Source organism: Penaeus chinensis, chromosome 3 (assembly GCF_019202785.1).
Source record: "Penaeus chinensis breed Huanghai No. 1 chromosome 3, ASM1920278v2, whole genome shotgun sequence".
Lineage (NCBI taxonomy): Eukaryota > Metazoa > Arthropoda > Malacostraca > Decapoda > Penaeidae > Penaeus > Penaeus chinensis.
The window spans coordinates 21,532,451-21,556,060 of NC_061821.1; the positions used below are offsets into that span (position 1 = coordinate 21,532,451).

At 34.3% G+C, this 23,610-nt stretch overlaps 2 protein-coding genes across 3 annotated transcripts in view; one reads left to right on the plus strand and one right to left on the minus strand.

Moving 5' to 3' along the window:
- Positions 1–5,800, plus strand: part of LOC125043959 (iron-sulfur clusters transporter ABCB7, mitochondrial-like) — a 19,380-nt gene extending 13,580 nt beyond the window's left edge. Inside the window, exons 2-12 of the mRNA XM_047640366.1 lie at positions 105–308; positions 658–850; positions 1,083–1,351; positions 1,478–1,654; positions 1,858–2,032; positions 2,138–2,295; positions 2,501–2,664; positions 2,850–2,979; positions 3,471–3,614; positions 3,869–4,000; positions 4,139–5,800. Of these exons, the coding sequence (XP_047496322.1) occupies positions 105–308; positions 658–850; positions 1,083–1,351; positions 1,478–1,654; positions 1,858–2,032; positions 2,138–2,295; positions 2,501–2,664; positions 2,850–2,979; positions 3,471–3,614; positions 3,869–4,000; positions 4,139–4,342 (1,950 nt within the window). The 3' untranslated portion in view covers positions 4,343–5,800. The remainder of the gene's footprint in view (positions 1–104; positions 309–657; positions 851–1,082; positions 1,352–1,477; positions 1,655–1,857; positions 2,033–2,137; positions 2,296–2,500; positions 2,665–2,849; positions 2,980–3,470; positions 3,615–3,868; positions 4,001–4,138) is intronic.
- Positions 5,801–7,014: 1,214 nt separating this feature from the next.
- On the minus strand, positions 7,015–23,400 carry LOC125043947. Of its 2 annotated transcripts, none has more exons than XM_047640354.1 (11): positions 22,951–23,400; positions 21,341–21,492; positions 20,588–20,767; positions 19,673–19,774; positions 19,249–19,389; positions 18,861–18,999; positions 18,632–18,738; positions 18,140–18,293; positions 14,836–15,906; positions 12,226–12,375; positions 7,015–12,012 (listed from the first exon to the last, which is right to left on the minus strand). In XM_047640354.1, the coding sequence occupies exons 1-11, from the start codon at positions 23,066–23,068 to the stop codon at positions 11,972–11,974; spliced, it is 2,355 nt and encodes a 784-aa protein (XP_047496310.1). In that variant the 5' UTR covers positions 23,069–23,400; the 3' UTR covers positions 7,015–11,971. The 2 variants fall into 2 exon arrangements, with proteins under 2 accessions (XP_047496310.1, XP_047496302.1); XM_047640346.1 differs by having other exon boundaries at positions 21,341–21,498.
- Positions 23,401–23,610: the final 210 nt, after the last annotated feature.

The window sequence follows — 23,610 nt, forward strand, 5'->3', positions numbered from 1 at the left end:
AAAATATTACCTTTGTCTTCCACATTTATTTTCTAGAAAAAGAAAGTTGACATGATCAACCGCTACATTGAAATACTGATTACTGATGTCTTTTGTCTCTACAGGTCGCACTAAGTTCCCACTGGGCAGGTGCAACAGGGCCACTCACATCGAAGGTACAAGTATGGAAGACCCACAAGAGACTAGGGGTGCGAAACTGCTTCCATCCGGGGGCCAGTGCGCTCTCCCGGGAATATGTGGGAGTCTCAGCGAAGGAGGTCACGGGGAGAGAGATGCTTGGGGCCCTGGCTTCATACGTCTGGCCGAAAGTATGAGTGAAGAGTAAGGTGTTATGATTTATGGACAGATATGCATTGATGGATTGATATAGCCTTTATTAATAGGGACTTCAGGTGTCTCAGTCTACCTTTCATGACTTCTGTTCTTGTATGTTTTTCTTTATTTTCTTTCCTTTGAATTTCAAACTATATATTGTCTCACTCGTTATTTCTCTCCATATTTTTCATTATTATCTTTTGCATTCATAGCCATTAACACCATGTATTATTAAAAAGAAGAAAGAATCAGGAACCTTATAATCATAATTATTGTGCAAATACAAAAAAAAAGACTACATTTTATTTGCCAAAGATTTAACCTAGTTCTTCCTCTCAACAGGGCAATATTGCAGTTAAGGGGAGGGTACTCACAGCACTCAGCCTACTTATTGGTGCTAAGCTTCTAAATGTACAAGTCCCATTCATCTTTAAGGATGGCATAAACTACCTTAATGAACACACTGGCAACCTGTTGACAGTAGCTGAACCTGCCTCAGCTGTTGCTGCTACAGCTGTATCGCTGATGATAGGATGTGAGACTTCTTTTCTTTATAATCTGAGATATTTATATGTTCTCTGTTTTAGAAGAGTGAACAATAGGGAGACTATATTATTTATCTGAATTCAGAATGTCAGGATTCACAGACTAGAATTCCTTAGAATGAAATATCTGTGTCAGAAAACCAAATTGTTTTCAAATATGATAATCAGTATTGTTTGAAAAATGTTAAACATAAAGTAATTGATAATACAGTACCTCAACAGATGGAATTGCCCGCACTGGAGCAGCTGGGTTTAATGAACTACGCAATGCAGTGTTTGCCAAGGTGGCACAAAACTCAATCCGAAAGATTGCTAGCAACGTCTTCCTTCACCTTCACAGCCTTGACTTGAATTTCCACCTGAATCGGCAAACAGGAGCACTCTCCAAAGCCATTGATCGGGGGAGCCGGGGAATAAATTTTGTCATGTCGGCACTTGTTTTCAATATTGTGCCAACAATATTTGAAGTTAGCTTGGTGGCAGGTATATTGGTAAGTGATTGATAAGGTTTGTTTTTATGTTCAGATAATGAAGGATTGATGTTTAAAGAAAGATGATAATAACACTAAAGCAAACAAACATGTTCTGATAAAAATATTTGTAAAATTTGTCTACAGGCATACAAATGCGGTTGGGAATTTGCAGGTGTAACTGTGGCCTCAATTATGGCCTATGCAGCCTTCACTCTGGGTATTACACAGTGGCGTACTCAGTTTAGGGTGGATATGAACAAAGCTGAAAATGCGGCAGGGAACAGAGCCATTGATTCACTCATCAACTATGAAACTGTGAAGGTTTGTGTAATCTGGCAAGCTTGTTTCTGTAGAAGAATATTGGCAATGCAGGAATGGCTATTAGACTTTTATTCATTTATACTTATTTCATGTGTGTAACTGCATAGTGACTCTTCAACATAGAAATTGTGCATGATATGTCTGGTTAACAATGAATTTAAGACTGTTTTTTTTGTTTCTTTTCTTTTCTTTTCTTTTTACAGTATTTCAATAATGAAGAGCATGAAGCCAAGGAATATGACAAATATTTGAAAAAATATGAAGGGGCATCTCTGAAGACAGCAACATCACTGGCCTTGCTCAACTGGGGTCAGAATGCAATATTCAGTGTTGCTTTATCAGCTATGATGGTTCTGGCAACAAAAGAAATTCTTAATGGTAAGGTTTGGTGCTATGTGTTTTTTTGTGTTTTTTTTTCCTTTTATTTCTTGGTAGTTGTGATGTAAGCATACTATTAAAATAACTTTTTCACACTTCATGTAGGTAATTTGACTGTGGGTGATCTAGTGATGGTCAATGGATTGTTATTCCAACTGTCCCTGCCGCTCAACTTCTTGGGGTCTGTTTACCGTGAAGTTCGTCAAGCACTTATTGACATGCAAACAATGTTCACGTTGATGAAACAGCCAGCTGCTATAATGGTACTGTTCACTATTTTAGTATCTCTATTTGTTTGATATATTCATATATATACATATACACACACATGTGTATATTTGTCATGTTGATTATATGTGATCTTTAATTTTGGAAAGGAAATAAGAATTATAATATTAATTTATTTCATTATCACTATTTTATATATACACAGAACAAAACTAAACTTTTTGTTTTCATCTATTACAGAATGCCCCAGACTGTATACCTCTACAAGTGACTCCTCAGAATGCAGACATTACTTTCAACAATGTGTGTTTTGAGTACAATGAAAATTACCCCATCCTGAATGACCTTACCTTTACAGTGCCCGCTGGGAAGAAAGTTGCTATTGTTGGTGGTTCAGGTTCAGGGTAAGGTCCCTTTTTGTTGTTGTTGTTGTTGTTGTAATACTGGTGTAATAAATCCCATAAAGACCTGTTTGTTTGAAATTGTTTGATTGTATATTCTCATGAAGTTGGTGATAAGGTATAGTTATGGTATGATAACATTGAATATTTATGAATAACCTGATGTGTGTGTTTGCTTCTCTCTTCAGAAAATCAACAGTCATCCGTCTGTTGTACCGCTTTTATGAGCCCAAGACTGGGACCATTACAATAAATGGACAAGATATTAATTCAGTAGACCTGGACAGCCTGAGGAAGAGCATTGCTGTGGTTCCACAAGTATGTGATAATTTTTCTTGCCTTCCAATTGTTTGAATGTTAATTTTAAGAATTCATTATTATTATTGTTGATGTTTGTTGATTTTATTTAACCCCTTTCTGGTGGGTCACGCCATGAGGCGTCAAAACAAACTGCTTGATCTGTGGTGTGCAGCTGTATGCTGCGGTGGCGTGCCATAGCACTACGGGCTGGTGATTCGGCTTGATGTACCGAACTCCCGTGCTCAAAGTCAGCGCGTTGCCATTGATCTTCAGAGCGTTGAGTTTTTTTTTAGTTTTCTTCACCTGTCATCAAGGGTTAACAGGATTTTGGATATATATTTAGAGATTCTACAATATATTATTCCTTTTTTTTTTTTTAAACACAAAAATTTAAATTTTTAAAGATATGAGTTACAGCCATAATGTTGGCTGTTATTGTTCCATAAAATAAATACTGGAACATTTGATTGTTTTAGGCTTGTTATTAACATGCACTTTTTCTGTTACAGGATTGTGTGCTATTCCATGACACTATAGCTTACAATCTCCACTATGGTGACCTGTCTGCAGATCCCAGTAAAGTAGAAGAAGTAGCTCAACTTGCTGATATCCACCAATCAATTCAGAGCTGGCCCAATGGCTATAACACTCAAGTAAGGCTTTTAATTGGGGTATCAGTGGCCATATGCAAAGATGCCAGGTCCTAAATGGATTAGCTGAATTATATGATATAAATTGAAGAAAGAGTGCTGTGGGATCACTACTCCCTCTTTGTTCTTTTCTTCATTTTTCTCTTCTTCCTCCTCTCCCCTTTCATCCATTCAATTGTAGTTCACCTACCATCATCTCTATCTGCTCCACTTCCTTCTCCATTTTACTCTTTTATTCACTTCAATTTGATTCACAGGTTGGTGAACGTGGCCTGAAACTTTCAGGTGGGGAGAAGCAGAGGGTTGCCATTGCACGAGCCATCCTGAAGAACGCTCCGATACTAGTTTTCGATGAAGCAACTTCTTCACTAGACTCCATTACAGAACAAGTAAGACACATTTAGTGATTGCCTCAATTTTAAACACTCTTTAGTGTGATTCTGAGCTATAGTTTAATTGATTTTGGGGGTTAATTCTGCAGGCAAATGATTATTAATTAATTTAACAATACCTATCTTTTCTTTTAGAGTATAATGGAAGCTCTGCGCCATGCAACCAAGGGAAGAACTTCAATCTGCATTGCTCATCGCTTATCAACCGTTATGGATTCGGATGAAATCCTTGTGTTGGCTGAGGGCAGGCTTCAGGAGCGTGGTACGCATCAGCAGCTCTTGGCGCTTGATGGGCACTATACAAAGCTCTGGAATTCACAACACAAAGTTGATGAATAAAGATATGATTTAATGGTTATGCTAGTAGTTGAAGAGACTTTTTTCTTGTATATTTTCCTGTATATTTCTAGATGATCTGCTTGCTGATTATTATCTTTGTTGTGCAGTGAATACATAAATGTTTAATTTATTATAAATCAGTATTTTTATTTTACTGTAGATGACATTACCTGTCAAGAAAGAAACTTCTTGTGTGCTAGAAAAAAATAGTAGTAATCCAGTATCATTTGACAGGAAAATTTATTTGATCAGATTTAAGGTCTTCCCATATGTATATTATGTGTATGTGTGTATATATATATATATATATATATATATATATATATATATATATATATTTATATATATATATTATTATTATTTAAATGTACTTATATTTCTGTATATAGGTACAATTTCATATATGCTTCAGATAGTCTTTTAAAGAAAAACAAGATGTTGTTCAGTTCCAAATTAAAAAGTTAATGCAAGTTTTTCTGCTAGACAAGAAATGTCAACCAGTAAGCATATATATCCCTTTGTGTACTTGGACTATTTGTATTATTTGCACTTTTAAACATTGTATCAAATATTTTATGTGGGCCATATACAAACAAAATTCAGCCTTTGGAATTCATCACAGCATTATTTGATTATTTAACCCTTAAGAACCATTCATATTTGGAATGAGACATGGCTCAGCCAAGTACAGAATGTTGTAATATTTAAAGTGATTTAAGAATGTGCTCTCTCAGTGTTCTATGTTACATATTCCAAAACATAAAATATAATGCATTTAGCATGCATCATAGACCTGAGGTTGTATAGATCTACATAAGAAAAAAGTCGAGATAAAAAGTGGAGATAAAGTTCAATTTTATTATCAGCTGGTTTGAATTGTAAAACATGATGTAGGCCAAGGGTTTACTTATTACATTTATTTGTCTATTTTTTTTATTTTATTTTACATCCTTATGTGAGACATGTATATGAAATTAATCCTTGTAAGCATGTAAAGTGAGTTTTTGTGTTGCTCACTTGGGGTCTAGTGGAGGCATTGAAAATATAGTTGTTCAAACCACATCATCTTTTAAATGGTAGTAGAGCAATTACTCTGTCAAGTTAAAATACTGAATAGCAATTTTTCATGGTTTTGTATATGTGAATGGCTCCCAACTTTTAGGTTTTGTTTGAACAAAGTGAGCTGGTGAGAGGATTGCTCCACTGGGCTGTAATGTAAGCCACATGGAGACTTGTTTGAAATTTGCCATGCACTTGAGGATTAATTGTAAATAATTTACAGTATTTAATTAATTTTGGCTGAGAAATATAATGTATATAAATAATTATCATTAGAACTGGTTAATATGAATATAAATTGACTTGGGAGATATTTCTAAGATTTTTCTTTGGGGGAAATGTAAATAAAAAGTAATTAAAGAAACTGTACAAAATATGTAATATAACAACTTTTCCAGAGCTTTGTTTTTCATGATCCTTTTACTTTAAGATGGTTTTGATGAGAAAAAATATTTTCCTTTCATAAATGATAAGAAAAACCCATATAACATGTAAATAGTGAATGTGATGGTCTTCAATAGAAGACTGTCAATATGGAAAATGAAGAATTTTGCAGGTAGAACCTACTTCATTCCATCTCAATAATTTTAAATAATCGGTTTATCAGCCATCATTCTAATTTTCTTAAATTAATTCATATGTAAACCGAGGCATGTTTGAATAGGGCATTGTGCCTGCAATGTCCACCTTGACTAATTGTAAAGTTCATACTTAAAAAATCTTAATGTAGTGGTTCTCATTTCTAGTTTTACCCCTATTTGAAGCCTACCAGGTCTGGAGTACTTTTCTTTAAGCAGTTAATTATTTAAGTTTTTTGTCCATTCATTTTAATAAATAAAGTTAAGGACTGTTTAAATGTTATAACAATTTTCACAAAATTCCTGAAATTTCCATAGGCAAAATTTTGTTCTAATGAGGGTAAATTAACCCATGTTTGAAAACCACTATCTCAGTGTATGGGGGGTATTACTAAATTCTGGAATTTTTTTCTATATTTTACAAAGGAAATTTTGAATAGGACAGTGTGTACACAATTTGTGATAAGTGAATATATTCTAAAAATAAAGTAAAAAGGTACTTTCATTGATTGCTTATCTTCAGAAACACTTCTTCAGAAGTTTCACAAACTTTTATTGTATACAGGACTCATAGGCAATAAGTGTTGATTCAAACAATATTAAGTTGAGCAGTATTCCAATAGACTGTTTAATGTATTATGTATGCTGTCATTCATGAGAGAATCAATTGGTTTTATTACAGCGTTTCTTTTATTATAACTGCTGTATCAAAGTATCAAGATGTAAACCTTTTCATGATCAAGATGTAGAAAAAAAGTGGGTAAGGAATAATTAACTAATTGAGTACTGTGGCATACAAGCCTTATCTTAATTTTGCAATTCCATATTTTTTTATTATTTATACTATATAATTTAAAAAAATGAAAACTCGCCTTCTTAAACACAGTAAATGCTCACAGTCTGCATGGTGTTACTTTTTCATTTTAGTAATTATTTTTTTAAACTTTTGCTATCAATTACGAATCATTCAGGTGCCTATTTTTTTTTTTTTTTTTTTTTAACATAGGTATAGGTATAATAATAAAAAGAGAAAAAAATGCTCCAACCACTCTTTAATCCAAGCTGCTTATCACAGTTGACAAATCAGTACCAAGCTGTAAGTAAGCTATCTGGAAAATGTAAAGACTGCATATGCAGGACTAAACTATATGTCTGAGGCATAACAGAATTAACCTAAGCTAAACAAAAATAAATGAGGAGCAAATAATTCTTTGTTTTATAGATGTTCTGGGTAATTACGTTACATAGGAAAAAATAAAAAGAGTAACTAAAATGTGTACATTTTGCAATATCAATTCCTCAAATTAAAATACTTCTGGGGCATAGAGTAGCAAGGGAATCTCAATTGAGGAATTAATATTGGGAACCAATTTTACCAGTTTGGTAAAAGTTCCTGAACTGTTGACTCTGGACTACTCTCTTTCCTGTAACACATCAGTAACAATGATCAATAAGGATTATAATAATTATAATAGCATTAAAAAGGAATAAATAAACACATACCATGACGATAAATAATGATGAAACTAACAAATAAAATATTTATTAATGATCATTAATGACTGATCACAATTATGATACTTAACAAATCTATTACTGACAAGAAAAACAGAACAAAAAGAAACTATAATGGATAATAATATGGGTAATGATAATAAAAGGATCTTAATCATTATCATCATCATCATCATAAAAATAAATTAACAATAATAATAAAAAACACTAACACAGTATTATGATAATACTCATGGAGACCATGAATATAATGCTAATGAACATGGTATTAATAATAATATCAGGTTTATGACATTATTGGAATGATACTCCTAATGATATTCACAGAACAAATGAACATAAAATTCAATAATATCAACAGCACAAACAGATAATACACAACTGCTATCTGAGTAAAACTCAAACTGAGTAGTCTTATCAACTGTACCATTAAAGCTGCCCTGCATAAACCACATCCACACAGCAGAGGAACAAGTACCATCAGAGAATATAATGAGAATTAAAACTGTTCCTATTTTTAAGATTACAAATGAATGCAAGATATAAGTAACCCTTTGTGAGATTTTGATCATAAACCAACATTCAAAATTAAATTTTGTTTATTTACACAGAGTAAGAACATCACACTGGATATACAGCAATAATGTAAAATAATACATTCACCATCAAGACTGATAATTTACAGTAATCATAATTCTGAATAAATCATATGTATTATATACTTTTGGCAGTTTGGCAATAAATACCATAGTAGGTATGGAAGATGTACAGCAGGCATTCCATCTCTACATATGGCACTTTGATGTTTCCTTTATGCAAAAGGTAGCAAGAAATTTTGCATTGTAGCTCTGGAGGATTACCAAATATGTATAGTTCTTAGCTGCATATTAAGGGAAAATCATATGCAAGTATCAGAATGTCAATATAAGGCTTTGGGGGTGATAATCTTAAACCCTCTTGCAACTAGGCTCTGCCTCACATCTGTAAAAAAGACGAAGTAGAGAGAGAGAGATAGAAAAAAAAAAAAAATTAAACTAAAAATCACAGAGATATAGGAAAAATGAATGAAATCTTTTATCATTCAAAAACATCCAGAAAAATCACTTCACTTGAAGAAGACACCAAGGCAGAATCATGTGCCCACAGTCTACAAGTCTGCTTCTCAGAGAAGTATTTCATTTCATAGTGCTAAGCTTCACAATACATCAGATTTTACAGGTAATGTTCATTTGTTTCTAAAAGAAGTTAAAACACCTGCAAGCATCAGGTAACTGCCAAGTACTCTGTCACAAACAGAGATTGTCATGAGAGGTGAAAGGTTCAGTGTTGTTGCAAGTCAGGTTTCTTCTACATTTCTACAGTTGAAAAATTACAAAACAAAATTAAAATGGGTATAACTGTTCTCATATCTTATTTTATTTTATTTTTTTGGTTGAGGTATTTACATCTTGAGCTCAGACTCTTACTCACAGCTTGAGCTTTTTGTATCTTGTATCTTGTTTGTTCAGCACAATCATGCTTAATATGTCAACTGTTCAAGACATGACATTTGTTTGAACTCTCGCTAAATTCTTAAAAATTATATCTGAAGTTCTTTATTCCCCACATTATATAACAGCAGACAGGTTTACCTTCAGCACTGACCAGTGTCCCAGGGCATAAAAATTGTATAAAAAGACATTGTGCTACATAGGTGTTGGGTCAAGGTACTTCGAAGGTCATCAGGTGCTGAAGATACTGCAGCAAAATTGCCTAAATTCTCATTACCACTCCCTGACATGGAATAGAAATATAATAAAACAAGAAAATATGGTTGTCTACACCTATCTGTAGCTTTTGTCAGAATACAAATAAATATTCCATTTGAAGTTTTGTTTTTTTTCTATATCTCAAACACCTTTAACATTTAATATCTTAAATAACTCTATTTAATTCACAGCTTTATCAGTAGTATACACTCTTTGTGATAAGTGGAATAATAAGGAAGCTAACACTTTCAACATGATCAGACTTTTCTTACACATTATCGTCTTCAAGAAACAAAGAAATAGGAATAATAATAGTAAAAAAAAAAAAAAAAAAAAAAAAAAAAAAAAAAAAAAAAAAAAAAAAAAAAAAACACTAGTAATGCTAAAAACAGTGCAAAACACAAAATAAAGGGGGGAAAGTACTAAATCTCTGCAGTATCTGTGACATTTCTTTTGGAAAGAAAAATCTGATCATGCTAGGTGTATGGAAGTGAGCCCAATAAAGAACTGATTATGAGTAAGGCCATGTCCTAATGTCTTTCATATCATTATCTCTTTTTTCCTATAGAATTTACTGTCTATAATAATGAGACCTAGTGGCAGATATAGAAACACAAGTCATGAAACCTTTTAAAAGGCGGGTCATATCTTAACGTACCTATAAAAAATATTCTTCCATAATGCACTTATTACTGAGTATCTGCTTTAGTAGAGTTTTTTTAATTTTATTTAATTTTCATACCAAGATCTTTGAAGAACAATACTTTCAACACCTATCTGAAAACTATTCCACCCACAGCACAGAAAATTCAACATCTTACTGTGATGGAGGAAAGACACCTCTCATGACTTCAAAAGGAAGCCAGTGAGATTTTAAAATATTATTTTCGCTTTACATTTTTTTTTGTTTTGTTATTTCCTCGAGAAATATATAAAATGAAATACAAAGTGTGAGAGAGAGGTTCATCTGAGGAAAAAAGTTAGATGGATATCCAGCCACACATGTAAAGTTCTAGAAAAAAGGAGGTCCCTCATTGGCAGATACATTGTACACATTTAGCTAGTGTGTCTGGTTCAAAATAACCAGCACCTTAAATAAGAAGAAGAGGAAGAAGAAGAAAAAGAAAAAAAAAATTTATATGAAAAATAATAATAATAAAAAAAGATAAGGAGAAACCTGCATTTTTTCCTATTCTGTTGCATTAGACAAAACGACACCTAAGATTATGGCACATCTTTTACATACTGTATATATATTATTCAAGTTTGGGATGATCACAAAATAGATGACATTCGGACGTTAACTGTTGGTTTCCCGATAACAAAACTACAAACAAGATAACTTACGAATCTCAATCCCAAAAAATAATATTCACATAAAAAAAAAAGACTTCTATAGCAGAAGGGAGGTCCTCTACACTAATACCAATCTTGTCTCTGAAAACATCTAGCCTTCCTAACTTTACATTATATAAATTAAAACAGTAAAAAAAGAAAATGTGAAAGGGGAAACCTAAAAAAATAAAAACTTCTGAGATCTGAAAGAATAAAAACCTAACCTAACTTAACCTTAAAAAAAAAAATCACAGACTACGTGAATGTCTACAATCTATCATAAGGTAAAGAACTTGAAATAGACAAGGCAAAGGAAAGCTTACCACTGACTAGAACATGAGCACAGAATCAGATTCTGAATCGACTTTGGTTTTATGGGAAATAGATTAGCATCATGGTAATGCCCGAAATGGTTCCTAAATGTTAGAGGTGCATGCAGGGGTTTACTGGCAGCCATTCTCAAATGCATCACAAAATGCAGATAAGCAAGGAGTTTTCCCTTAACTTAAATATCACTTTGTTTCATTCCCTGCTTTTGTCTTCTATTGGATTAAAAATCTACAGATGGCATCAAACATTGTTACATTTCAAGACCATTTTTCAATACACAGAGTTTAGCTATTTCTGTTCAACACACTTATTCTGCTGCTACATCTATGCACTTCTGTTTATTTCAAATCTTCTAATAAGTTTTCCTTTTACATGTGATGCAATATTTTGGTACTACATACCTCTCCACACCTTTACTTCTCTTACAAAAAATTAAACTTTCTCTGTACAAAATAAAGAACATATATTGCTTTCGTCAGCCTCTTAAAGATCACATTTTTCCACACAAGCATAAAAAATTAATCACAGTTTTAAATATAGCACAGAGCTGCCAAAATAACATAAATCTTAAAATTTACATGTAAAATACTGGAGATTTCGAGTTAATAACCCTTCCAAAAAACATCATATAAAACTAATAACATGGAATCATACAAAAACACTTTTCCATTTTGTTTGAGTTCATTTGCTTTTTAATTTCCAACTGAGGTTTTTATGAGAAATACTGGTGACAATATCTGCTTCTTTTTCTCCTCTCCTTATGGCAAAAGCATTTAACTTATCAAGAGCCCAAATTGTGACCATTCTTAGCTGACAATATGGAGGCTTATGGCAAGGCAATCTTACAATATATGTAAAAGATTGTTTCTGAGATGAATAACCTGAGCCTGATATTCCTTTTGTCAAGAAAAAAAGAAAATCTAAATTACAAAGTAAATGAACTTTACTTCCATTAACTAGTACAGCTGAAGAAAATCAAATGATACGCACAGGTTTTTATTTCACGTCAGATATTTCTCATATAAACTATATATGACTCAGATGAAGATGGACCTCTATACGTGCTAGAAAGTAAGGATAGGGCCAGTTCGATGGTCAAGAATATCTGAAAGACACAATCTATGAGTTCTATATCAAATAGATATTTCAATCCTATTGTTAATACTTCAATTGTGACAACTTATTTGCAAGTAGTTGACTTCAGAGCCAATTACAAAAACATACTCATGAGGCTGAATAAACTATAAACTCAAGTTATATCTTCAAACACTAATTCATTTCTAAATAATAACAACAAATCCTCAAATCACAATCTTACCTGTAATGATAGTGAACCAGGGTAATGTTACGTAAGTAAGATACGCATTGAGAGGAACTGACTGGGCTCTGCGGGATTCCTTCCAGAAATGGAAAGTTTGTGTGAAGCCCTTGGTTGTCCATAGTGGGTTATAGGCTCCATCATCCAGTTCTGTAAGTGTTGGCAAAATTTTTAAATGGAACTTTGTACCACAGAGAAAATTCGTGGCAGGCTTAAAAAATGCCTCTATGTAGTTTTGCTATATACAAATTTCTCGTTTTCCCCACTGATAATACCATAGCTTGAAAGAGTTTTAATAACACTAAAATGGTGATCACTACCCAAGTGTTGAACTATTTACAAAAGAATACATGAATTTATTCAAGATTGTTTGGCTTATATCCAGTGACTGAGTTTAATGCTTATTACAAGCATATATATATAGATTGTGTGTATATCCTTAGTCACAGCTGCTAACAATTTCAGATTTTTGCTTCAGCTTCAAAATAATGTAAGATATGGTGGTGCAACTCCATCAATGCTTATTTAGCTTATGTGGGATATATATATATATACATATACATATACAAATAAATACATATATACATACATATACATATACATACATATATACATGTATACATGTATACATGTATACATGTATACATGTATACATGTATACATGTATACATGTATACATGTATACATGTATACATGTATACATGTATACATGTATACATGTATACATGTATACATATATACATACATACATACATACATACATACATATATATATATATATGAGAGATGTATAATTAGGAGAACATAGTAGTAATACTGAATGATTTTGCTCTGTGAGTGGCAAAACATAATCTGGAATGGTCTGGGTACTAAGGGAGCTGCAAATTCAGTAGTGTACCTGTTATTTTACATTCATAAATTCCTATCCACCAAATGTAAAGGTACACAGTATTCATTTTAGATCTGGTTAACTTTGAATAAACTGTTTGGTTAGGTTGAGTAAAGTTTGGCCTCAGAAAAGCTTTGTTTGATTAGATTTGGTGATGATAATTTTGGTTAAGGAGAGATTAGGGTCCATTACATTAAATCAAATAGAGATACCTCTGCTAAGTGCAAACTAGAAAACACTTATTTAGTTTGGTTATTTAATAAAGGGACTTTGCACATGGCTGGACCATTTAGCATAGATAGAAGGAAAGAACAGGTCCACTTTATTTAAGCTACTTTGAAATAATTTGTTCTACTCTGCTTTGATTTGACAAGGAAAGTTTAGTTTATAAAATGTTAAGTCTGTTTATACTAGAGAGCTATTTCTAAGTCTTTTTAATCATGAAATGTGTGGCAGTATGTGATGGTCTGAGATATTGGTCATTTAACTTGGGGACTAATTATACTAGAAAAATCATCATCATTAACAAATACATATCAGAAATGAGAGTTAAAAAGCTAACTAAATCAAGGTTAAGGATGGATTAAAAAGGGTAATTACAGAACCATTACACGTAGAGGAGAGAAATGAAGAACAACTGCATTTAGAATGGAAAAAAAGAAAGAACCATTACATTACAGGGGGAAAATGAGGAAAGTATTACTAAACTTTGGTGTTTGATGCTAAAAGATCCTTCAGAACCAAGAGGTTATATTATGCATGGTGGAAATGTAGCTATGCAAAGAATAAGTAAATTGAATCCATTTACTCTTTTTGCATGGCTGGGACTAAACACAAAAAAAAAATATTGTTTTTAAAATTTCATCTTTATAAGGGAAAAAAAAGTCAAGCACAGAAGACACTATCTCCATACTTAAAATATAAATTAAAATTTTTGCAATTCATAATTTCTCCTTGGCATAGCTCAAACTTTCATGGTTCAGAATAGTCCACACTACATCATGTATCATTGAAATACACTAAGTTTTAAAAGGTTAGTAGTTATAAAAATAAATAAATAATAATAATAATAATTAACTGAACGATAATCAAACTAAGTTTACGTCAATCACCTAAAAAAAAGTTACACAAACAACAGAATACTATAAGAGGAGTAATTCTGGACACAAAGGAGGTGCACCTGTCTTTCCTTTGACACCTCCAGACACATACACACACACCGTCCAGTGCTAGTGAGAGGCATTTCTACAGCACTAACATGCCTGTTCTCGTTAAGGTGGAGAACAGCTGGGTCTAAGAAACAATAATAATAATAACAATAATAAAAACAGGCAATGAATGATACGGAAAGGTACATAATAGGAAAATGTAGTTGTTGTTGTTAGTATTGGTGTAACCATAAATTAACATTTCAAATGATAATAATTCTCTCAGAAACAGGATCCTTAAACCTAGAAAATGTGATAATAGTTAATGATATTTGATAGTTAGAGAGTGATTCAAGCAGATTGCATTATGATATTAGAGTTTCAAGCAAGCAGATAAAGCCAACTCAGAATAAGAGTAAACATAAATATATACAAATAAATAAATGAATAAACAGCTGAACAAAAAAGATGAAATACTAACTCAACTAATCTACATCTATTAGTTCCTGGGTCTGACACTAAACTATTTTCTACAGCATTAATGGACACACACAGATGGTGGATGGTACATACTGACATCGCAGAGAAAGTTAACTTTCGTGCCATCAGGTGTTATTCTATATGGCACAGAGACTCTTCTTTTCTTTCTCTTGACAGGACTCAGGTTTAGGGCAGTTAGAGATTCTGTTGCTGCGTCCACAATTTCAACTTTTGGAACGGCAGATATCATGTCAGCAGAATCGACAGAGAGGCTTTTTCCTACTGGAGGTGGCTTTTTTAAAAGGGGTTCCTCCTCTTCTATTTCATCTGGATCGTCGGTCATAATGGAAGTGGAAGGAATAGGTTTGGCATTGACTACTAGGTCACTCTCAATCTCAGTATCACACAAGCTTCCTAAGGAATCTGGTTCACCAGCTGATGTCTCCAGTGAGGCATCAGCTGATGCAACCAAAATTCTCTGAGCACCACCTGGCTTTTTGCCCCCAAGCTTTGCAGAATGCATTGGTGAAACTTTGGGAATAACTTGAGGTGAGGAATGTATGGAAGAGGACTGGTTGGCTTTAGAAATTTGTTCCTGAATGCCTTTGCTTATAAAAGAAGTCTCACTACTTTCCTCTGAATTAACATCAGTTCTGGACACTGACTCGATCATCACAAAATCTTTGTGTGATGAAGAAAGGGCAGTATTCTCATTGGTATCAGGTACATTTGTAGACTTAGAAGACATTTCTGTGTGTGTTTGTTTACTGTGATCATCAGGTGAGTCAGCAACAGGGTTTAAGAGAGGATCTGATGTACACTCTACAGGAGACATGGCCTGGATACTGGACTCAGTGTGTACTAAGTTAGGTGACTCTGACCGAGAGCAGGACGGGAGGAGTGGACTGCCCTCATGAGGTGATGGAGGGGTGGGAGGACGACCCAAGGACGGCTCGAGGGTTGGGGAATCACACTCAGGCTTGGGACCTGGTGTGTCTGAGGTCTGAGCTGCCTCTTCACTAGCTTCTACTGTGGGGCCAGATTTCACTGTCTGGTCCCCGTGAAAGTGGCGGCATTTGGCACACTGCACTTCCTGCGGCAATTCCTCCTCTTCTCGTATTGTGTTGCATGCTACCACTGAACAACATCTACCACTACACACAGCTAGAAAGAAAAAAGAAAAAAAATAAACATAAATCAAATGCCAATTGAACACCTTCCAAACATAACAATAGCGTAACTGGCTTCTCAGGCAAACATAAGGCTAGGTGCAAGTACAGAACGAAGGGCAAAGGCTATAACATCCACAAGGAAAGTGTGCTGCTTAAGACAAAGAGAATTGGAAGAGAAAAGAGGAATAGAAAAATGAAGTTTTGATTGGGCAAGCTAATAAGCACTTGACTCTTTATACCCCCTGGCACAATGCCTTTGACACTTGGCAATGCATCTCTCAGGTGACACCACTTTCCAATTGTTTCTGCACATATCACTCACCTTCCTTTGTCCTTTGCTCGTAATTACATCTGTACCTTTAAAGTCTCAAGATGTCATCGAAGAAAGTTCATCCTTTTCTATGTCTAAAATATTGCTTCATATGATAAAAAAGTATATCATGTCAACCTCAAAATCACCTCTACAATTGGTTCCTTTATGTCTTGAAAAGAGCTGAAAAAAATATGCAGGGTCCATCTTCCCTGCTTCAATCAATGGGAAATTAACATGCATCTACACATGCTCACAAACACAGCAAACGATGCACGCAAAATAATTCATGCATTCAGTTTCTGGCACGCTTTCAACACTCATCAATGAGCACTGTGACCATGCAAAGGCACAAAAGACTGAGCTAGCATATGCGCATATGGTCCATCCTTCAGCAGTATGCAGCCAAAAATCTACCATCTTATGCAATGCAAAGGCATACTCAGTCACTCAAACTCCTCATATATCTTCAATAAAAAAGTAAATTCACCTATGTTGAATACTCATTTTGGAAGAAAATGTATAAGAAACAATAGAAGTAGAAAGAGAATGTGATAAATTAATCTAGCGAGAAGAGGAATAAAGCAATATCCTGATAGCCTTTCACAAAAACTAGATTAATTACACATCCCATATCTTCCTAGAGCAAATGAAAATTATGAAACTGAGCCAGCATGTATCATTAATATCAATATACATTTATCATGTCAATAACAACAACAATGGAATCATTTGCACTTCTCTGTTTAATAATATCTTTAAATATTTAGTTTTCACCAGTTATAATACATCTTCACCCACTATTTCCCTATTCAGACTTTGGCAATAATAGCCTATAATAGGTTCTATAAACAAAAAACATAATTTATCTAGCTCTTTCTGTCTTTTCAGTTCCTCATAAACACTAGTCTGTTTCCTGATTTCATGTCCCTGTATATATCTTACTAAGGAAACACCTGCCATCTGTAATTTTCATTTTCCACTCCCCAACCTAATAATTTTCATTTTCCATTCCCCAACCTTATTTTATTCATGAATCATACTATTTATATCTACTGCATGTTTACTTATTTCCTCATAAAACTAATTCAGGCACTGTCCTACTTTCACATTAATTATATATTTGCATTAGCTGACAATTATAATTTTTTGTTGTTTTACAAGTATTTGTGATTCTTAATCTGAGTGAACATTTCTGTACCCATGTCTGAAAAATTAGTATTTTTTTTCTTTTTTGCTCTTAGCATGCCCAGTAATGCTTAAGTATTTTATATTCTTGTATGTTTTTTTCACATACTCACAGTGATGCCTAAATCATCAAAACATCATTTTCACTTCATGCAGGGTACCATCCTCTATCTCATATTTACAAACTTTAACAAGAATAATAAATGCAATGAACAAAGAAATACTACATGAAAGACAAGTAAAACAAATAAATCATAATACAAAATTAAAGAAATCAAATGAAACACCACACCAGTTTCCTTGTGGTTTCCTAAACATTCTACAACAGTCAGTCAAATAAAGCCACATACTCATTCTAGTAGAGGTTTAAATGTGGAACTAACTATATCAGTTTACCTGCTAAATGATCTACTTATGCAGTATCACTGTATTTAGCTTTTAAAAGCCAACAAAAATATTTTACTAAGAGCCCATAAACAACACTGACTTCTACAGGTAATTACACATATGCAGCTGCCTATATCCTTACGTAAAACCTTGTCCTCATTCTGCTTTTTTTTCTGGTCAAATCTATTGAACTCGATGCAGCACAACAAAGCTAAGCACAAAACACAATAAAAATATGAAAGCTTTCAATGAAAATTAGCCAACTACAAAGTTACGTTCCTCATCTTGTCACTTTCCTTCCTCCTGAAATATAATACCTGTAAACATGCAGCACACTCACCATCTCGCACATCTCCTGACTCAATTTCGTAAAGGCCATCAGCAAAAATATCAAGCCCCTCGTTCTCAGAGCGCGACCTGGCTCCCTCAGAACGAGACTTCCAACCAGAGTTGATGAAAGTGTTGAAGTTGGCACTTGGGTCACTCAGTCGGCGCTACCACATAACACAAAGAGATCAGTGGTTCTGTGCCTTACATTGCTACCTCATTCTTTTCTACTTATATGATACAGATGGTGAAAAATTACAGACTCCTATTCACATGTTCTTATCTTTAGGCTATTGTGGAAATGACACTGCAAAAAGCACAATTTATTCATCTATTTTTCTGAGCATACAAAAAAGGCTAAATTTCACTAAACATTATACCTGAATCAATTGAAAATACTATTCTGAGCTCCAATCAATATTTAAAATTTCTACATGATTAAAAGCACAATGCCTGAAATTTCCACTAAAATGCATCTATAACACTGAATGCTGCTTCTCCTTACCTGGTGCCGATAGATGAACCTATCCTCTGGCTCGTCATCCCAGTCGGAATCCCACATGTCTGTTAAACTCACACCGGGCTCAGAGGTTGGAGTCTCTACGCCTGATCCTATGAGATTATAATTATCAATTAATTACCAATTACAAAATACACAAACACACCTATACATATATACACACACACACACATTTGTCCACATATGGTTTCTTTTTCAAGAGAGAGCAACTCACCTTTTGGCTTGGTCACAGCCATTTCTGCATGGCCCTTCCCTTGTGGTCCCTTCATGCGCACAAATTCTATACGTTGGTTGCTGTTCCCAGCAAAGAGACCCATCATCATCCTCTGAGCCACCTTGCTACTCAAACTTGCCTGGTTGTTGGATGAGAACACCTCCAGTAAGAATTTTTTTTTGGCTTAAATCTTCTTGGGTAAATACATATTCAACTTCTCATACACAACCACAACTACAAACTAACAAACAAACACACCCACACACCACACCCACAAATAAACATGTATGCGTGCACATGTGTACACACATACACACAAAGTAAAACCAATACAATATCACTCAACATGTTAAAAAAAAAAAAAAGAACAAAGGTTCCTAGTACCTACCCGGGCATCATACACTCGTTTCAGAGCATCGTATCTGATTGACCCTAAAAATATGACAGCCTGACGTGTTCCTGCATGATCTGAGGCAACCAGTTCAACGCAAACCATCTCTCCATCACGTACTAACATGTCAGCAAATACCTAGTAAATGAAAAAAAATATATATATTTTTTAATTATATTTGAAATACTACAGGAAAACATATGACATATAATTCTTATGCATAACACATTATCTAGCAATGTTTCAACACCTTTATTCATATGCACAAAAAACAAATATTTACCAGTAACAACCACTTCAGATAAAATACAGATAACCCTAAACCACAAAAATAAACCAATATGGTTAGTAGTACTTATCACCTAATTTTACTTATCAACAGTCCAAACAAAGGAACAAACCACAAGTATAAAATATTTACTTCATCAAAGTTATCAACGTGGAAGCATACACTAGGGTATGTTATTTCCTCAACTTCTCCCTTGGTGTCCATGCGGCGCCTACTGGGACTTGCATACACTTTCTGTTAACATATGCATGATGTAAATAAGTACAGAGTAATAAATCTACAATAACAATACTGTTAACTCTAAGCAAGCATTACAAGAATTATGTAATGCTTTCTGTTCCTGTATTCATAATGCATTTAAATAAAAAGTAATTAATCTACACAACAGTATTAACCCAACGCCACAGGGGAAAATGTATAAAAAATGGGGAAAATACTATGCTCATTTTTTTATGTTTTTGTGAAATGTCTTTGCACACAGATGGCTTTGCTAGTGCTTAGCCACAAAGAAGTCAATTAGTAGACCTTGTGACCTTACCTAATTTCACCTTTCCTTGAATTGGTAGGAAAAACATATTTCTTACTAGTGCTATGAATATCGATGGTGTTATTTTTATTATAAACATTATAATTATCATAATGTTGTAAATGTTAGTAACAATAAAATAAGATAAAGTAAAATATTTTTGTAAATCAAGGAAAAGGGTAAATGGTCAAGGCAGGCAGTACTCATAATTGGCTCATTAGTAACTTAGTACAAGCATAGCCATCTTCGTGTAAAAACAATTAATAAAGTAAACTCACAGTGGGCATGGCATGTACGTACATGCCATGCCCGTTGGCATTGGGTTAATCAAAGTGATGCAAGTATTATGAGAAGTATTCATCTAGTTACAAATCAACCACCATCACATCAGAAGGAATAAAAGTCAGTGAGGAGGAAGGATGAAATACAGAAAAAGAAAACTTATGAGTTTATTCCCCTGTACCACTATATACCACAATATCATGGACTCAAATCACAATGTTTGTTCTCTAATGACTTGCCTGAGAGTGTCGTCGGAGCACCTGCAGGTCCTTTGGGCTTGTACGAGTACATACAGCTAGCGTAAGGGTGTAGTCGAATTGGTGTATTATGAGATTCAAGTATACAGTTTCTTCCCAATCTATGTCGGGATCACCAATGGGGAGTTTCCTGCTGTCACGCCTATACACTTCCACCTCAGTCTGATGATAATGAAAACATAAATTAGTAATACTAACATATGCAGACACAAACAGCCTTCCCAACTCTTACAATGGCTATATAGGTAAATGGACGTTAAAATATATGTGTGTGTGTGTGTGTGTGTGTGTGTGTGTGTGTGTGTGTGTGTGTGTGTGTATGTGTGTATGTGTGTATGTGTGTATGTGTGTATGTGTGTATGTGTGTATGTGTGTATGTGTGTATGTGTGTATGTGTGTGTATATGTGTGTAAACACAATATTTTCAGGAAAACAGAACCTCACATCCCTTCATAAAACACACTGAATGCTAAATGAATCTGCTAAACGAATACATACACACACACACACACGCACACACACACACACACACACACACACACACACACACACACACACACACACACACACACACACACACACACACACACACACACACACACACACACACATATATTTCATATAATTTAATATAATAAATTCTGGTATAGTTTATAAACTGTAGATCACATAATAGCATTCCTGAGGTTAAATACATGTCTACAGGCATAAAATGAAAATATACACTGTACATACCTGGTACTTTGGAATATACCGAGAGCCTTTAAGCTGTTTCTTTCGGATAAAAAATAACAAGTCATCAGCATCTGTGGACCGATCCGTTTGGAAGAGAAAGTGCCGAACAAATAGGTCTGTCCAATATGTGGTCCCTTGCACCATCACGAACCCTGTATCTTGGAAGATAAAAACAAGATGTGAGCACTCCTATGGTATCGTCAACAGACTGACATTACGCATTCATGACTTTATATTACTAGTACAGAATCATCCTCATTAATTAGAATAAAAATACTATACACAAATAAATTATAACAGACATATCTATTCATGTGTTTAATTCCCTAACGGTAAATAAAATCATTACTAAATTATGAAAAATGTACTTTCAATATACTTTTGTAATTTACCTTAAAAATTTTCTACAACAGAGTATCAATTCCTCTAAGAGCCCATATGATAGCTTATCATTAATCACCATAATATGCTTTCTGTTGTACAAAAAAGTGTGCTCGGAGAAGAATATTCCTGCCAAGAGTATTTCTGTCATCTTTATGGAATTTCATGTAAAAAATATTAAGTGCATTAAAATTCTGTCATTTGCTTTCTAAAACTCACTAGTATTCACATACTAATGAGGTAATATGTGAAACAAAAATCTAATATAATTATCATGAAGATTATATACAGAAGTTTCAGAAACTATATATATTCTAAGACTGAGGAAAAGGGAAGGGGGTTAGATTTTCTGTAACTTTTAAATCTGTTGAAAAAAAAAAATGAAAGCTTCCTGAAAGGGGTTTAGTCCTCGGTGAAAGAAAAAAACGAAATGCACTCAGGCATCAGCAAATCCAACATTATAAAATTTGATAAAATTGATTATGAATCATGCAGGTCACAGATATCCATTGAAAATCAAATATTCCTATTGTTCTTTCACATTATAATGGGATTATGTGTCTTTTAGACAAAAACTTAATAACAGTAAAACAATGTCATTTGTTGGAGAGGAAACCATCTCTCCTAGTGTAACAAAATTACAGATAGATACATGAAAAACTAGACTTTGACCTGATAAATTTCATTTTCTGAAAGATAGGTGAGGGAGGGAGCTAACAGCCTAAACACTCCCTAAGCAGTGATGCTCCTAAGCCCTATACATGTATTATCTTGTCTCTATTATTCAAATAAAAGTATATACCATTATGTGATACTAAATGAAAGAGTCATGGCATCAACTAATATCATTCATTCTCCTGGTGAAAACACATAAAATAGGATTCAGACTAATTCATGTTTTTTATCAATTTAGTCTAATAGCATTTTTTTCCCAGTTCTTCTTAAGTTATTTGATATTCTTTAGATGTAATCACACAGAATTTGCCTTTTCTGAATGCGTGTATAAACTTCACACCGAGCATACTGTACCAATGAAGGAAAAAAAAAAAAAAAATCATGTGATGAAATATTATCATACCAGACCATAGAAAGCCAAACCTCTTACTAAAAATACCAAACAAAATATACTTAAGTATTATTTACATTACTGAACACCTTGATCGAATTAAAATCTGTCACAAGAGCCGCTGAAAGGAGAATGGGTGTTAATTAGCTTTAATGAGGCTCACCATCCTTGGACATGAGACACTGCCTCATCTCCTTGGCTCGCTGGAAGTTAATTTCCTCGATCAGCTGTTCCAGAGCTGTCACGTTCCTCAGGATGTCCTTAGCTCCCAGCCCAGCCATGGCGAGTGAGGGGGAGGAGGTCAGAGGTTAGAGGTGAAGGTTTTTAACTCAGGAGAGGAGTGTGAGTCATCGCCCTCACAGCTGTCTTAGCATGGAGTAGCAGACGACATGAACGCTGTCTGTCTGTCAGTCCGTCTATCTTAGGGGCAGTCCCCCCCTGTCTCTCCTCCTTCACCTGTCGCACCTTCGGCGCTGACGCTCTCTCTCTCTCTCTCTCTCCGCCCCCGCCTCCCTCCTCGCCGCGTGTAAGATGAGTCTAGAGGCGCGATGAGCTCGGGAATGAGGTCATGGTTGCTCTGAGCCAGGGCGAGTCACGAGGCCGAAGTCGGAGCCAGGGGATCCGAACGTGGACGACAGGTCTGCCAGACGTACAAAACTTTTTGTTATTACCTCAGATAATGTCTTTTCTATCTTATGCTTTCCGATATCACAGGATGTACTAAATAGTTTAGTCCTGCATGCGCAGCATCTTAGTTGATATATTTTACCGGAATCGGAATGTATGTGATGGAATGCGGTATGACAGGAGGGGTCTGTTTAAC

Excerpts from the sequence above, each read along its gene's own strand:
- LOC125043947 (XM_047640346.1), bottom strand. The coding sequence starts at position 23,068 with ATGGCTGGGCTGGGAGCTAAGGACATCCTGAGGAACGTGACAGCTCTG. Across the intron at positions 21,499-22,950 it reads GTGTCTCATGTCCAAGGATG|ATACAGGGTTCGTGATGGTG; the intron begins GTGAGCCTCATT and ends TTATCTTCCAAG. Across the intron at positions 20,768-21,340 it reads GGTATATTCCAAAGTACCAG|ACTGAGGTGGAAGTGTATAG; the intron begins GTATGTACAGTG and ends CATTATCATCAG.